Source organism: Oncorhynchus nerka, linkage group LG27, assembly GCF_034236695.1.
Source record: "Oncorhynchus nerka isolate Pitt River linkage group LG27, Oner_Uvic_2.0, whole genome shotgun sequence".
In the NCBI taxonomy this organism is placed as follows: Eukaryota; Metazoa; Chordata; class Actinopteri; order Salmoniformes; family Salmonidae; genus Oncorhynchus; species Oncorhynchus nerka.
The window spans coordinates 29927617-29943782 of NC_088422.1; the positions used below are offsets into that span (position 1 = coordinate 29927617).

Here is a 16166-nt window from a genome sequence, read left to right on the forward strand (position 1 = left end):
GCAAGCTGCTATCTAGCTAGTGACTTGTTATTGGCAACTGATAATGCTGCTACCAAAACAGCAAGCTAGCCGTAGCTATGCAAACGTCATACACATAAACAAGGAAGACAGCTAATATCTACTTCAAATACGAGGTTTGTATATGGTATTTGTAAATAAATTTCGCAACTGACGTTTTACCGAAAATACTCCATATCAACGTGCTACTTTCTCTTCCTCTCCGTAGGTAAGTGCTGCCAATCTAAAGTCCATTTGGCTCATTACTGCCGCTATCAGTACACGATAATCATTGCATGTTTTATGGACACGTTGTACCAAATGGCCAAAGTGTAACTGCAGAATATCCCAGTAGGTGGCGGTAATAACAACAAATGTACCTTGGTCTGGTGTAACATTAAATCTAAAATGAAGAAGTGATGATGAACAAGGAAACAATTTTACAGGAAGATAGCTAGTTACTTGGCTGCCTTTTGTTTTTAGCGTAATATCGTTAGTATACGTCCTCCTTTGGGCGTTTTAGATTGCTTGAACAGATTGTGAGTATCATGTCTTTAGATTTGATATATTATGGGTGTCAGTTCACGTTACTATTTGTTTGAAGTAAATCAACTAGGATTTTAGACTGCTAGCTAGCTTCTGCTGCTAACAGGCCTACGTCGAGGTCTGAGCTTTGTAGCTAGCTAGACTGAAAATTATTGGTCAATTTGTTTTGTTGTTGAGTAATTTAGCTAAGAGATTACGCATTGTGAATAGACTTAAACCTATTTATTTGACACATTGTTACCAGTTGACCTACACTAACGTTATCGGTTTTAGTTAAGTTAATAATAATAATTTCACAGACAGAAGGACGCTTTGTCAAAACAAAAGCTGTCTGTCATTTGAAGACTGACTTAGCATAGCTATAAATCAGGCACTGATTCCTGGTTGACGACCAAGCGGGAATTGGATGACAATGTATGCACCACCGGGTACCACTGTCCCCGGAAGCCGGCGAAGGAGAGGGGGTACTGCACTGCCCAAGCAGCCAGAGCGAAGCCTGGCATCTGCCCTCCCCGGAGCACTGTCCATCACGGCTCTATGTACGGCCTTGGCCGAACCAGCTTGGGTCCGAGTTCATGGAGGGACGTGTCCCAAGCAGGAGCTTGGAGTGGCTGATGTCCTGGGATACATTGACCCGAAACTCCTGGAGGGTAAGTAATGATTTTGCCAACAGTGGCTCAAAGCACCTACTACCTGTGGTTTGTGTTAACTATCACCAACTTCTTCTTCAGATTATTGTGTGAACTCCCAGACCATCTTGCTGCTAAGGGTCATTGCTGCCTTCTGCTTCCTGGGCATCCTATGCAGCTTGATAGCTTTCCTTTTGGATGTCTTTGGGCCCAAGCACCCTGCCCTCAAGATCACCCGCAGATACGCATTTGCCCACATTCTCACAGGTATGAATGGATTTGAGCCGTGGACAAGAGAGGAAATTATCGATTCAGCTAAAGTGTAACAACGATTTCAAGGCAAAGTATAAACTAGAACTGGTATGATATCAGTATGGCAATATTTTTCCCATGGCAAAAATGGAAACACAAAGCAGACAACTCTTTGGTCCTTTAAAAACCTGCTGTATGTAAATATTATGTGCTATAGCTTGGAAAATAAATACATGTGACTCTGGATGATATATTGATGTTTGTTTCCAACGTTAGGGCTGTTTTGCTAAATAAGTTCAAAATAAATTGTTTTGTTTCTCTGCCACGATACTAATGAGTATCACAATACTGGCCCTAGTAGAAACAATGGAAATCAAATAATCCCTTTCCTTTTTCCCCTGCCTGCTCTTTCTTTTTATGGTTTTAGTGCTGCAGTGTGCCACAGTAATCGGGTTCTGCTACTGGGCCTCAGAGCTCATCTTGTCGCTACAGCAGCAGCATAAGAAGTACCACGGATCACTCATCTATGTCACGTTTGCCATTAGCTTCTACCTGGTGGCGGGGGCTGGCGGCGCCTCCATTCTGGCCACAGCTGCCAACCTGCTGCGCCACTACCCCACAGAGGAGGAGGAGCAGGCTCTAGAGCTTCTCTCAGAGATGGAGGAGAGCAGTGAAACATATCCTGCCGATTATGACATTGCCAACCAGTTCCAGCCGCCTCCTGCATACACGCCTTAATGTAGCCAGCCCGGCCACTTCTTTCTCTTACATCCATGCTTCTCTATGAGCACATCTATTGGCCTTGTCTCAAACACCTACAGATATGTGATCCAAAAACTGTACCCAATGGATATTCTCTGCAAATACTCTGCTTTCTATAATCAACATCAACACAAATGGACACACTTATTTCTTGATTGTGGGTGCTTGAGTGCATGAAAGCTTCCTTTTACGGTGGCAGAGATTCAATACTTGATTCGTGTTTTCACCACTGAAGCTTGGCTTTTAGGAATTTGCATGTATATGTCATTAAGGACTTGACCCTTACATGTAAAGCAAGAGAAACTGGCAATATATGGGGTGTTATTTTAAGAACTGTTGTACAGTTTGGGTCTACACCTGGTTTATTGAATGATCAGATATGGCGTGAGACTCAACATAATGTATGACAGTGTTTTAAGTCATGGCTTAACAAAGGTCAAGTTCGGAAGTTTGTGCTTTTGACAGTGTGGCAGTAGTATTGGGCATTGGTTTGAAGTGTTAAATGACCGCTTAACATCGATCATTTGAGTGAACTTTGTGACTTGCCTGCCATGTGATTATAATTGGACATTTTATCAGTTAAACCTGAAAGGCACCAAGGTTAAACACTGAATTTTAGACATTTATTTCTCAATTGAAATGGACCATTATTTATTAACTGTCTGTCCCTGGTGTGGTAACTTTTTTTTAATGTGAATGCAAGGCACTGTTTTGTATTTTATTTAGTCTGAACAGTTGTGCAGTTCTGAACTTGGAAGTCAATAGGTTTTCCATATTAAGATTGGTTAATCACAGTAGTAGTAAAAATAGTTGTTTTACATAAACATGGCCAGTGATTGAGGCCCAAATTGTTATGAAAGTAATTAATTGAAAACCAAGAGAAATGTAACGTTTCTCATGGTTTTGCAATGTACGTTATTCACATTTTTCGGATGTTGGACAAATAGAGGAACATTATTTTCTCTTTTTAACAACTGGCAAAAAAGGGTAGTATGCCATTGTAGATGTAGACTCATCCTCTGTCCACAATGCATTGGTCATTTCATAAATTCAATCATTTCACTCAAATGTATCCAACTGAATGACAACTTTTATTTGTACTTTGTGATTACTTAACTTGAGTTATGTGTGTTGTCTGTGCATGAATTCTTCCCCCTGATCCTCAGGATTGTGAGAATCTTATTGAAATCTTTTGGGATGGAATACTTCACACAAGTAATCTCAACTTGTGTTAGGATTCAGCCTTTTTTTCATGTGAATAATAATCTAGTTGTACAAGTGATTTGTTGCTCTATTGTTTATTTTGATATTGTTTCTTTTGTTTTAGCCTTTCTGCTTTTACTTTCATAAGTGTGTAGAAATGTTAAGTAAAATATTGTGGACAGTTTATATATAAAGCTGGTCGTATTCTAAATAAAAAATAAATGTCCAATTTTGTTTTAACTAATTGCATTCAATCTTAGAACTAAAAATGAAGAGATTAATTCCAAAATGCTATATATGCAGTTTCAGAAATGTTGGCCAATTAGCATTTTTTGGTTTAAAGAGCTTATGAAAGAGATTGGTGTATATTTTTCCCATATAATCATGGCATGGAATTGTTAAACAAATACATTTCACTAAATGGTTTCATTTCAGAGGGACAATCATATTTTTTTGCAAATTTATATATGTCCACCTCCCTCTCAGAGAAAAAAGTGCTGCAAGGCTTTACACAGTCAAATGTTTTAATAAAGAACCCTGCAATTGAATAATACAATAATATGATACAGTAATGAGATATGTAAAATATATAAGATATGAACATTCCATTCCAGCTAAACAATGGATCTAAGCTATAGTGTTTTGTGACAAAACCAATTTTTAATACACACATCTGGAATCAGTGTTGTGGAAACTACTCTGAAGTAGTTTACCATGCTACCAATGACTTAATACAGGAAGAAGTTAAGCTACACTAAAGTTACTCTTAAGAAAAATAGTTGACTTAACTAAAGTTACTTAGAAAAAAATTGAATAAAATGTATTTATATAGCCCTTCGTACATCACCTGATATCTCAAAGTGCTGTACAGAAACCCAGCCTAAAACCCCAAACAGCAAGCAATGCAGGTGTAGAAGCACGGTGGCTAGGAAAAACTCCCTAGAAAGGCCAAAACATAGGAAGAAACCTAGAGATGAACCAGGCTATGAGGGGTGGCCAGTCCTCTTCTGGCTGTGCCGGGTGGAGATTATAACAGAACATGGCCAAGATGTTCAAATGTTCATAAATGACCAGCATGGTCAAATAATAATCACAGTAGTTGTCGAGGGTGTAGCAAGTCAGCACCTCAGGAGTAGATGTCAGTTGGCTTTTCATAGCCGATCATGAAGAGTATCTCTGCCACTCCTGCTGTCTCTAGAGAGTTGAAAACAGCATGTCTGGGACAGGAAGCACGTCTGGTGAACAGGTCAGGATTCCATAGCCGCAGGCAGAACAGTTGAAACTGGAGCAGCAGCACGGCCAGGTGGACTGGGGACAGCAAGGAGTCCTCATGCCAGGTAGTCCTGAGGCATGGTCCTAGGGCTCAGGTCCTCCGAGAGAGAGAAAGAAGGAGAGAATTAGAGAGAGCATACTTAAATTCACACAGGACACCAGATAAGACAGGAGAAGTAGTCCAGATATAACAAACTGACCCTAGCCCCCCGACACATAAACTACTGCAGCATAAATACTAGGCTGAGACAGGAGGGGTCAGGAGACACTGTGGCCCCATCCGATGTATCATATAATAGCACACACAGTTTTCCAAGAAAACACTGTGGCCCCATCCGATGTATCATATAATAGCACACACAGTTTTCCAAGAAAACAAAAATGCAGACATTTAGGGTATGTTTACATATATTTTATAGGAGATTTATACATAAAATGTGTATAAAACCGATTTCAACTGTATTTATAATTAGATTACCATTTTTTAGGTTGACAATAATTATATTACACAATTTCTAATATCCTGCCTTACTTTTATGTTCCTGCATAAATAAAATCAAGGTTATGCCTCTACTGCCATTTATTTCAATTTGACTGGTTTGGAGGTCTCATTGACCAATATGGTTGTCATTTTAACTCCATTCTGGAACTTTGAGGGATTATGACAATATCCCTCTAGTAATTTAACAGGACCTATGCTGACTGTCGGTCGCTATGGTAACGACTGTTTTGTTGAAGGGAGGCAAAATTGAGACATCAGGAAGTAAGTCGAGCAGTGCGGAGTCCAGTCTTTTGAAGCTGAAATGTTTAAGATAAGAGAAATGTCAGCATGAACAGCCTAATCAGGACCTATTGGCCTATCTGAAAAGTTACGTATTTTTTCATGATCGTGGTCCTCTGCCATGTGTGGCTCTTGGTGCTATTAATTTAGGCTACCATGCTGCTAAGAGATATGTAGCCTAATTTTACCGAGTGGTGGGCTTGGACTGAAATATGTGCTGATACTTGTTTAATTTGGGCCGGTACTTTTTATATTTAGGTGAACGAACTCTGCAATACTTTTAAGCTAATATTCTATAATAAGTGCACTAACTCATGCAGTAGACAATTTTAGGTACCGGTAGTTCACTACATTCCGGTGAGCTCCTGCCCAAGTCAAGCACTGATTTTACAATTTTAAAATGGCAAACATTGTTAGCCAGATTCATATATAGAGTCAAGTGGTACGTTAGCTAATAGTCAGGCGTGTTGTATTTTCTACTATCATGTCAAAAAATAGCAGTCCGGAACCTGCACCACTGATCCCATGTCGGATGTCACCGAAAATTACCCCGTGACTGCCCACCCAATCCTCCACAAATGATGGGCTCAGAAAGTTTAACTTTTCAATGCACCATGGATTCTGACATTAGACGAGTGGCATCATTGAAGAAGGATGTTTTATTCCTACAAAAACAGCACAGAGAAACACTGAGGAAACTACATGAGGAAATCGAAGAATTAAAACGTGAAAATAAAGGTATACAGTTAAATGCATCATGAGTATCCTAGTAGGCTACTGTATTATTAAATAGTGTTGTAACAGCCCTAATAATTGATCTATTCAATTTGCAGAACTGCACTATCAATCGATAATGGAGCCACAACAATCTGAAGGTATGAGTAAGGCCTATGGCTGATATTTTCTTCTGTGGTTTTCTTCCTCCCACACCATCATGCTATTGGGGAACAAATTGTAAGTGTCCCTCCCTATTGAAATGTATTCTTATATCCCCCCCCCCCCCCCCCCCACCTTTTCCCCTTGTGGTTTAGTATCTCCAAGATGCAGATCTCAAACACAACAGCCCAGCTACACAGAGCAGACCAGCCATCCTCTGCATGGTCTGCCATCTCCATCAGCAAATCTAAGGTAATCATCACACTTAACACCCATATAATATCTTTCTTACATATCATTAATAATAAAAGACTTTGGTGGCAGTGTTGATTGAGCATTCTCTTTATTTTTACTCGCATGCAGAGTGGATACAGCAAGCACATCTCATCTTTTAAGATCAGATTTAAATGCAAAATCAAGAAGGGGGTTGATCACATCCTTGCTTCCCCTGAGGATTGATGGTGGTCCATTTCACTCCCCCTATGCCCCCACCCTGCAGGAGTGTGAGGTCATCATCAGACAGCTCTGTAAAAACAACAACTTGCAGTCCCAGGAGGTAGGCTACAGAGAGGACCCTACTGTATCACGTTCTGCTCTCATTCCATGTCAGCATGTAAGAACACCATGTCACATTTAATCTTAGAATGTTAAAACTGTCTTCTCTCAACTTGTTTTTCAGCTGCTACGTGTGAAGGCCATCCTCAAAGACATAATAGTCAACAACAAGAAAATGTCCCAAGAGGCTTACACACTGACCAAGGCCTACCCCTCTGATGCAGACAGGTGAAATAGCCTACACAATTTATCAAAATGTTTGGAAAAACTCATCCCTAAAATAGTCTTCATATTTAATTATTTATTTCAGAGACAAAGACATTGAAATGTTTCCAAAACTACCTCTCAAGTCTCTGCCAAAAAAACTGTAAGTCAGTCATGCTATTTATAGTGTTATTAATGTGCTCCATGATATTACTTAAAATAAGCATGTTATTTTTGCCTTCTGAAGGCCCCCAGCCTCGATTGGCATGAGAGAAAGAGTAATCTTGCCAGCCATCAAACAGAGCCTAAACTCCAGAATAGCAGAGAGGCAGAAGAAGGCACAAGTTGTGCTGAGATCCCGTCTGAGAAGAGTGGTGCAGTAGGACACAGCATTATCATCACAAAATATGCATCCCTCAGTTTTGAACTGAGTGTGTTGTCTGTGAATAAAGTAAAGGTGTAAAGTCTGTGAATGATACATTCTTGAGTTCCATCTCACTAACTGTTTTTTTAATTATTTTTTTATTTCACCTTTATTTAACCAGGTAGGCTAGTTGAGAATAAGTTCTCATTTACAACTGCGACCTGGCCAAGATAAAGCATAGCAGTGTGAACAGACAACAACACAGAGTTACACATGGAGTAAACAATTAACAAGTCAATAACACAGTAGAAAAAAAAGAGTCTATGTACATTGTGTGCGAAAGGCATGAGGAGGTAGGCGAATAATTACAATTTTGCAGATTAACACTGGAGTGATAAATGATCAGATGGTCATGTACAGGTAGAGATACTGGTGTGCAAAAGAGCAGAAAATTAAATAAATATAAACAGTATGGGGATGAGGTAGGTAAATTGGGTGGGCTATTTACCGATAGACTATGTACTGCTGCAGCGATCGGTTAGCTGCTCAGATAGCAGATGTTTGAAGTTGGTGAGGGAGATAAAAGTCTCCAACTTCAGTGATTTTTGCAATTCGTTCCAGTCACAGGCAGCAGAAAACTGAAATGAAAGGCGGCCAAATGAGGTGTTGGCTTTAGGGATGATCAGTGAGATACACCTGCTGGAGCGCATGCTACGGGTGGGTGTTGCCATCGTGACCAGTGAACTGAGATAAGGCGGAGCTTTACCTAGCATGGACTTGTAGATGACCTGGAGCCAGTGGGTCTAGCGACGAATATGTAGCGAGGGCCAGCCGACTAGAGCATACAGGTTGCAGTGGTGGGTGGTATAAGGTGCTTTAGTAACAAAACGGATGGCACTGTGATAAACTGCATCCAGTTTGCTGAGTAGAGTATTGGAGGCTATTTTGTAGATGACATCGCCGAAGTCGAGGATCGGTAGGATAGTCAGTTTTACTAGGGTAAGTTTGACGGTGTGAGTGAAGGAGGCTTTGTTGCGGAATAGAAAGCCGACTCTAGATTTGATTTTAGATTGGAGATGTTTGATATGAGTCTGGAAGGAGAGTTTACAGTCTAGCCAGACACCTAGGTACTTATAGATGTCCACATATTCTAGGTCGGAACCATCCAGGGTGGTGATGCTAGTCGGGCGTGCGGCCGTGACCAATAAAATGAACATGAGTGTAAACTGGATAGTTCAGGACCCTGTTCAATACTTCAATGTCAAATAATGTCACATTCTGGTGCATTCAGAATAAAACCATTTATTCAATACAAACATAAAAATGACATTACGAACAACCAAATGTGCAGATATATATTTTTAAACCCAGTTGGAACAAAACATTAAAAAATGTATTTAAAAAATGCAGATGTGCTCCAAATGTACAGATTTACAGCCACTCCTTATGTATAGTACAGGCCTCAATTATTTTTTATTTTCCTTTTTTGGTTACTGTAAAACAGTTCCAGTATAAAGTACAGTTTTGTCATTACATAACAAAAGTCAGGACACATTTTTATGCATAAAATGTACAACAATAAATGGAGACTTCTTATTCCAACATATAATTAATCTTAACTGAGTATATTCACAGTGTGGTTTTCACATCAATGATGTGAATTTGCATGTAAACATTGTTGCATATCAAAACCCATGTTAATAAATATACAATAATGCTAATTATGTTTGTAGTACAAAAGATAAAAAATAATGATTAAAATATATATAGTACTTAATCTCAAACCATATTGTTATTCTTGATCTCTAATAATTTAATATATGCTTAATTTGGGAATATGTTTAACCATATTTGTGAACAGTGAACTACCTTATTTTTGACAAAGGTAAAGCAAAGATGATACACAACCTTTCCCTGTCATGAACAACATAAGATATTTTTAAATTCAAGTCAAGAAATGTCAGCATGAATTATTTTTCATATGATTGAGTATTAGGATGTAGAGTTTTTGAATGGTACCAAAAATATAAGGTTTAATTGTCTAGGGCTACAGTACACATTTACACTGTTAACTCTTACAAGCAATCACTCAACACTTTCCTGTTAGTCTGAAATACTCTGCAGAGAAAACTGAGGATGATTACAAACACATAAATGAGGGAGATTCACCTGTGACAAAATTGTAATTGGGAAAGTAATTTAAAAAAAAGTTTTTCTACCTACTGTAACAATGCAATACAAAGATGAAGCCTCGCTCACTCAAAGCACAATCCATTTCCCTTGGGGATTGGTGACTCTAAATGCAAAATAGTGTTTGTGTTGATTACACAAAACACAAGAAATATAAATATCCAGCATCTCATAATAGGCTTCAAACAGATCAAAGTATTATTCTGTGTCAATAATGATGGCACACAACACAAGTATCAATATCTGTGGCGATTGGTGTGTACAATGTGCGCCATATGATCAAGCAGCATATCCGGTCTGTCAGTTGGCATTGTTCTGTCCACAGAAGATCCAGTTGAACTGTTGAGGATATGGATTTTGTACATATAAAAAATGAGGTATCATGAAGCTTCAATAAAGATATCCAGCATTTATCGAGGACCACAGTGCTGTAGTATGTGCATCTGAGAAACTATTTGCTTCCTTTCTTTGAAATATCTGAAACACAAAATGATAGAATACAGCACACTGTTAAATACATTCCCAGGACAAACAATACATCAAAATACTGCAAGATAGTCATTCCATTAGCTAGTACTGCCTGCTGTTGTCCCTGACCATTTTCATCCATCTGTTGTGAAATTGTGCATTGCTTAAAAAGACAGCGTTGTAAAATTAAAGGAAAAAGTGAATGTACAATTTCACAACAGAGAGGGATGAAAACTGTTAGGGACAAAGGCAGGCAGTGAGAGGTCAAAGAGAAGGTGAGAGGGTAGCAGTAGCAGGCAGAAAGGAACGGACCAAGGTGGGCAGGCGGTTAGAGGAGCGCTGAGTTGGAGTCTGTGTCGGGGGGGAGGCAGGGATCACTGGTGCAGGAGGATCCCTGAGCGCGCCTGTACTCCTGGTACTCCAGGCGGAGTGCGTTGAAGCGCGCCTCACTTAGGGAGCGACTGTATTGGCAGCGAGGTGGGTTGGAAACTGGTGAACTGACTGAGGGGCGGGAGGGAGAGGAACAGCATGGAATGGGAGAGTCATGGGTACAACTCACATCACCACAACAAAAGGCACAAATGAATTCACACATGATATGATACATTCAGTGTGGTGAATAATAACATACTATTCTCTTACCATTCCTGTGGCGGTCCTGGAGGCCAGCCGCAGAACGGGGTCGATCATGCCTGCCCTCCCCCCTGCTCCGTCTTACCACTGCCTGTGGCTTCATGGCCTCCAGGACTTCCGAGTCCACACAGACATCAGTAGAATCCCACTCATAACTCTCATCAACTGATGTGTTCCTACTATTGACAGACACACAAAACAAGTGGTCAATCAGACATACACAAGACAATAGCAATAGTTTAACAGTATATCAATAACATATTTGCAATATCCTACATTTTTTGGGCTGTGAAGAAATTTGTGTGATGTTGGACTGGTGCGGTAGTTTCACCTTTTCTTTCTCCGCTCAAGTAGATCCATCTCGGCTCTGTGTCTCTGTGTCTCACTTTCCTCGGTTGTCTCTGGGGAGCTGAGAAGGGTGGGAGTGATAGAGAGGGACTGGCGAAGGAGGCCAACGCTACCTCTCCCACTGCTCTGACTGGCATAACTGGCCCTCCCTCTTTCCCTGTTATCGCTCATCTCCACCTCTGCCCCTGCCCCCTTACCCATCCTTCTCTCTGCTTGTCTATGACTGTCTACATCTCTGGGTGGGAAAGGGCCACCATGGTAGGGTGAGGGCCAGCTATACATCCGGGGCAGGTTGTGCCTCGGTGGGCCCCTCTTGGACTCTATCGGCCTTGGGTAGTCCCCCCTCATGCCTGGTCTGGGTGGGTACTGGGGTATTGAGAAATCCATAGGGACATATATGTGCTGTACAGACCTCAGGGCATCCTGATATGTGATAGGTGACCTGGATGCATCAGGATAAGCACTGGCCTGTCTACGCAGATCAGATAGGTCTCGTCTAGCAGAGCCAGGGGGTTGACTTGGTGGGTACATGGAGGAGCTTAGGTAGGTATAGGAAGAACTGGATAGGGATCTGTCATAACGAGGCCTCTCCGGGGATCTTTCAGCATACCTATCCCTTTCCAAGCTGCTTACACTCGGCCGTCTAAAAGGGACACCTTCTTGCCACAAGGGGCCTGGCCTGGAGAAGGAGGATGCAGGGGTGCGTCCTAAACTATAGGACTTGACCTGGACGTCTGAGTTTGGGAACTTATCCCAGTAACATTTCTCTGAGACATAAGTCCTTGGGCTTTCAAAATGCTCCCATTTCTGTGACCCTAAGCTGATGGACTTCTTCAGAAATGGACGAGGCTGTCCCATGCCTGAGAGTGTTCTGCAGGGGCCAATGCTCAGAGATTTCTTCATGAATGGTGCACGGGGTTGATGGATCTTAGAGGCTATTTTATTAGTCCTGTTGCCCTGAGAATGAAGTCTTTGGGCTTGTTCTGAATATGACTCTGGTTTACCGGCAAAAGTGTCAGGGTGTTTTGACACAACGTCTGCCATGCTTTTATCTGCACTAACCAACGTCTTGACTGGACTTATACCCCTTCTCGATAGTTGTCTCTCTGAGGCTGTGGTCTTTTGACTAATCAGTGGCTGCGACTGCTCATGGTTGTGATGATAACTCCCTGTGAGTTCTGAACCAGGTGATTGTTTTTTTGACCAGTCTGGAATCCCAGCTTTGTGGCTTGAATCTCTTGCTTCCACTTGCAGAGAGTATCTGTAGGCTGGCTTCTCAACTGCTTCTGAAGTTCCTGCTTGACCAACAGAGTGTCTGTTTTCTAAAAAAGAAACTTTTTTTTGGCATGAACTTGTCTCAAGGTTCTCCTGCACATGAACTGCCCAGTCTTTAGGAACCACGTCTGGCTTACCTTCCAGAGAAGTCTCTGTCTGTTGCTCTATGCTTTGGCAAGTAGTGACTGTGAGTTCAGATTCATCCCCAGAGTCATCCACACTCATCTCAATGAAACCCGGGAGGCTCAAATACTCCAGAATTGCACTTGTCTGCAGTGGCGACATTTTGGGAGCCTGGTTTGTCTGCTTGTTCTTGAAAGACTCTGAGACTCTGGCAACAGAGAACTGGGACTGGTCACTATCACACTCTTCCAGAAGAGTTAAGTGGGAAATGTGACTGGGGCTGTCACTAAAAAGTGCCCTATCACTCCTTCTGGAGCGTGTCCTGACACACTCTCTCTCCTGCTCAGGGTATAACAGTGAACTCCGAGGGTCATTCCCAATCTTATCATCTATCACTTTCCCTTTGGCCCCTGCTTTGTGGACCTCATAGGGCAAAGTAGAATAACTAGAAGGACTCTGATTTACTCTCTCCCTAAGGCCATCTATTGTCTCTGTTTTCTCAGACAGACTATATGATGCAGTGCCTGGGTAAGGCTGAACAGGACTTGTGTCCCTTACTCGATCTGCTGAAACAGATCTGACACTTTCAACTGCTGGCTCCAGATGCTGTGTACCACAAGCAAAGGACGATCTTAGTTTTAAGGCACCTTCCCCTGGTTGCTTCTTTTCCCTCCAGCCTTCCTCAACCATAGAGCTTCTACGATACGTGTCCTGCTCTCTTTCTACAGTTCTGTCAGGATTCCTCGACCTGGCTCTGATTCTAGCTGTTCCTTGACCAATAGGTGGGCTTTCTGATGTAGGGGAGAGCAGAGATAGAGTGGTGCATTGAGTGACTGGGGAGCATGAGCAGTCTTCAGGTAGCGAGTCCTTCATGGCCGACCCAATGTGACCTTGGTGAGGATGTTGGACCCTTGGTGTCGTGCTTTCTAAGGGGCTCTGCACTGGGATAAGGCTGTTGATAGAGGTGACTGGGCTGATGTCCCATTGGATGTAGGAGGAAGGGAGCCGGTCCATTGGGCTGCTCGTGTTCCCAAAGTAGCAGGCCCTCCTATAGTCCAACAGCTGATGGGTCTGCCCGGAAGCCCGGTGGGCTTTGGGGCGTAAGGTAATGTCTTGTGGCTTCCATATAGGATCCTCAGCCCCTGAACTATCCAGTTCCCTGTTAGGGCTTTCTGCCTTTTCAGGCTGCCTTTCCTCTTTCTCCCGCTCCCTTGCCTTCTGGCTGGCGGTATAGTTCTCCAGCTCCCTCTCCATCTCCTCCCTCTCTTTGGCCAACTGCAGACACTTGCTGAGGTTATCCCGCTCTTGTTCACTTGTATCAATCTGTGAGGCCAGTGTGCTGGCGTTGGTCAGCTGGCTCTCTCTCCCCATGGTATGGTAGCCTGCTTGGTGATGCCTGTCCCTCTCCAGCTGTCTGGCTCTCCTGCCCAGGCTGGGGAAGATGTCCTCTGGGTGCCCAGCATGGTATCTTTTCAGGGAGTCACAGGCTCTCTTCTCACTGCTGTCGGAGTAGAAGCTGTCTCTCTCCAGCAGAGCCTCTGAGATGCCCTGATCGTCATCAGAGTAGAAGCAGCCGTGACGGGAGAAGTTCCTGGCCATGGCCCTCACTCTACCCGGGGAAGCAGGGGGCTTGCTAAGGTCTGTAACTTCCACTGTAAGGTAGGAGTCCTTTCTCTCTCCCCTCTCAGAGCTCAGACTGCTGGACTTTGGAGAGTCTTTGAAAGATATCTGATTGCTCCCTGTGCCGCTATCTCCCCCATTGGTTTTGGTTTGTAGGAAGACTGTTTTCACGTTTTTCTTCATGTTGGAAAGAGTAGACCCCTCTAGCAGGGGCTGGACAATGAAACGTCCATCTGGGCCTCTTGAGATGGACTCCAGCGCAGAGGGTGAGGGGGCATTACCCCCCAGGTGGCTCTCAAAGATGGTGTAGTGGGGTGGGGGAGAGGAGCTGGACAGGAGCTGACTACGCTGGTCCTGGTACTCTCCACGGCTGCCTTTATCAAAGGAGGAACGGTCAGACTGGGAAGATGAGGAGTTGGGGAAGAAAGACAGGGGAGGACACAGCTTTATCTTCAGAACGCTGTCAGGGCTGTCAGAAGGCGAGCGAGCTCTGAGGAAGAGAGAAGAGTCATAGGAGAAGTGATGAGTTCAGTTGAACAGAATAAGACAGGATATTGCAATATTACATTAGTCTCAAGCTTAAAAGAACAATATGTAAGGATACATTCAGTGGCTACAAATTGCTATGCTTATTGTTATGAGAAGCAGATAAACACACATTAATATGCAATGATTCTTAAAAAAGGGCACATACAGTGCCTTGCGAAAGTATTCGCCCCCCTTGAACTTTGCAACCTTTTGCCACATTTCAGGCTTCAAACATAAAGATATAAAACTGTATTTTTTGTGAAGAATCAACAACAAGTGGGACACAATCATGAAGTGGAACGACATTTATTGGATATTTCAAACTTTTTTAACAAATCAAAAACTGAAAAATTGGGCGTGCAAAATTATTCAGCCCCTTTACTTTCAGTGCAGCAAACTCTCTCCAGAAGTTCAGTGAGGATCTCTGAATGATCCAATGTTGACCTAAATGACTAATGATGATAAATACAATCCACCTGTGTGTAATCAAGTCTCCGTATAAATGCACCTGCACTGTGATAGTCTCAGAGGTCCGTTAAAAGCGCAGAGAGCATCATGAAGAACAAGGAACACACCAGGCAGGTCCGAGATACTGTTGTGAAGAAGTTTAAAGCCGGATTTGGATACAAAAAGATTTCCCAAGCTTTAAACATCCCAAGGAGCACTGTGCAAGCGATAATATTGAAATGAAAGGAGTATCAGACCACTGCAAATCTACCAAGACCTGGCCATCCCTCTAAACTTTCAGCTCATACAAGGAGAAGACTGATCAGAGATGCAGCCAAAAGGCCCATGATCATTCTGGATGAACTGCAGAGATCTACAGCTGAGGTGGGAGACTCTGTCCATAGGACAACAATCAGTCGTATATTGCACAAATCTGGCCTTTATGGAAGTGTGGCAAGAAGAAAGCCATTTCTTAAAGATATCCATAAAAAGTGTCGTTTAAAGTTTGCCACAAGCCACCTGGGAGACACACCAAACATGTGGAAGAAGGTGCTCTGGTCAGATGAAACCAAAATTGAACTTTTTGGCAACAATGCAAAACGTTATGTTTGGCGTAAAAGCAACACAGCTCATCACCCTAAAAACATCATCCCCACTGTCAAACATGGTGGTGGCAGCATCATGGTTTGGGCCTGCTTTTCTTCAGCAGGGACAGGGAAGATGGTTAAAATTGATGGGAAGATGGATGGAGGCAAATACAGGACCATTCTGGAAGAAAACCTGATGGAGTCTGCAAAAGACCTGAGACTGGGACGGAGATTTGTCTTCCAACAAGACAATGATCCAAAACATAAAGCAAAATCTACAATGGAATGGTTCAAAAATAAACATATCCAGGTGTTAGAATGGCCAAGTCAAAGTCCAGACCTGAATCCAATCGAGAATCTGTGGAAAGAACTGAAAACTGCTGTTCACAAATGCTCTCCATCCAATCTCACTGAGCTCGAGCTGTTTTGCAAGGAGGAATGGGAAAAAAATTTCAGTCTCTCGATGTGCAAAACTGATAGAGACATACCCCAAGCGACTTACAGCT

At 42.5% G+C, this 16166-nt stretch overlaps 3 protein-coding genes across 4 annotated transcripts in view; 2 read left to right on the plus strand and 1 right to left on the minus strand.

Moving 5' to 3' along the window:
• The first annotated feature begins 46 nt into the window (after nucleotides 1-46).
• LOC115111553 (transmembrane protein 127) lies at nucleotides 47-3618 on the plus strand. The gene is made up of 4 exons (XM_029637710.2): nucleotides 47-134; nucleotides 227-1193; nucleotides 1275-1439; nucleotides 1852-3618. Exons 2-4 carry the CDS (start codon nucleotides 950-952, stop codon nucleotides 2160-2162), a joined length of 720 nt encoding a protein of 239 aa, XP_029493570.1. The 5' UTR covers nucleotides 47-134; nucleotides 227-949; the 3' UTR covers nucleotides 2163-3618.
• Nucleotides 3619-5409: 1791 nt separating this feature from the next.
• On the plus strand, nucleotides 5410-7531 carry LOC115111552 (coiled-coil domain-containing protein 74A-like). Its single transcript, XM_029637709.2, has 7 exons — nucleotides 5410-6180; nucleotides 6276-6317; nucleotides 6474-6570; nucleotides 6682-6874; nucleotides 6998-7101; nucleotides 7184-7240; nucleotides 7325-7531. Exons 1-7 carry the CDS (start codon nucleotides 6021-6023, stop codon nucleotides 7458-7460), a joined length of 789 nt encoding a protein of 262 aa, XP_029493569.2. The 5' UTR covers nucleotides 5410-6020; the 3' UTR covers nucleotides 7461-7531.
• A 1192-nt stretch (nucleotides 7532-8723) lies between these two features.
• LOC115111554 (protein turtle homolog A-like) overlaps nucleotides 8724-16166 on the minus strand; it is a 51535-nt gene continuing 44092 nt past the window's right edge. The window contains exons 19-22 of one of the 2 annotated variants that reach the window (XM_029637712.2): nucleotides 11064-14588; nucleotides 10742-10911; nucleotides 10412-10600; nucleotides 8724-10108 (exon numbers count right to left, since the gene is read on the minus strand). In XM_029637712.2, coding sequence (XP_029493572.2) covers nucleotides 10428-10600; nucleotides 10742-10911; nucleotides 11064-14588 — 3868 coding nt within the window. In that variant the 3' untranslated portion in view covers nucleotides 8724-10108; nucleotides 10412-10427. The remainder of the gene's footprint in view (nucleotides 10109-10411; nucleotides 10601-10741; nucleotides 10912-11063; nucleotides 14589-16166) is intronic. The other variant, XM_029637713.2, reaches the window with a different exon arrangement.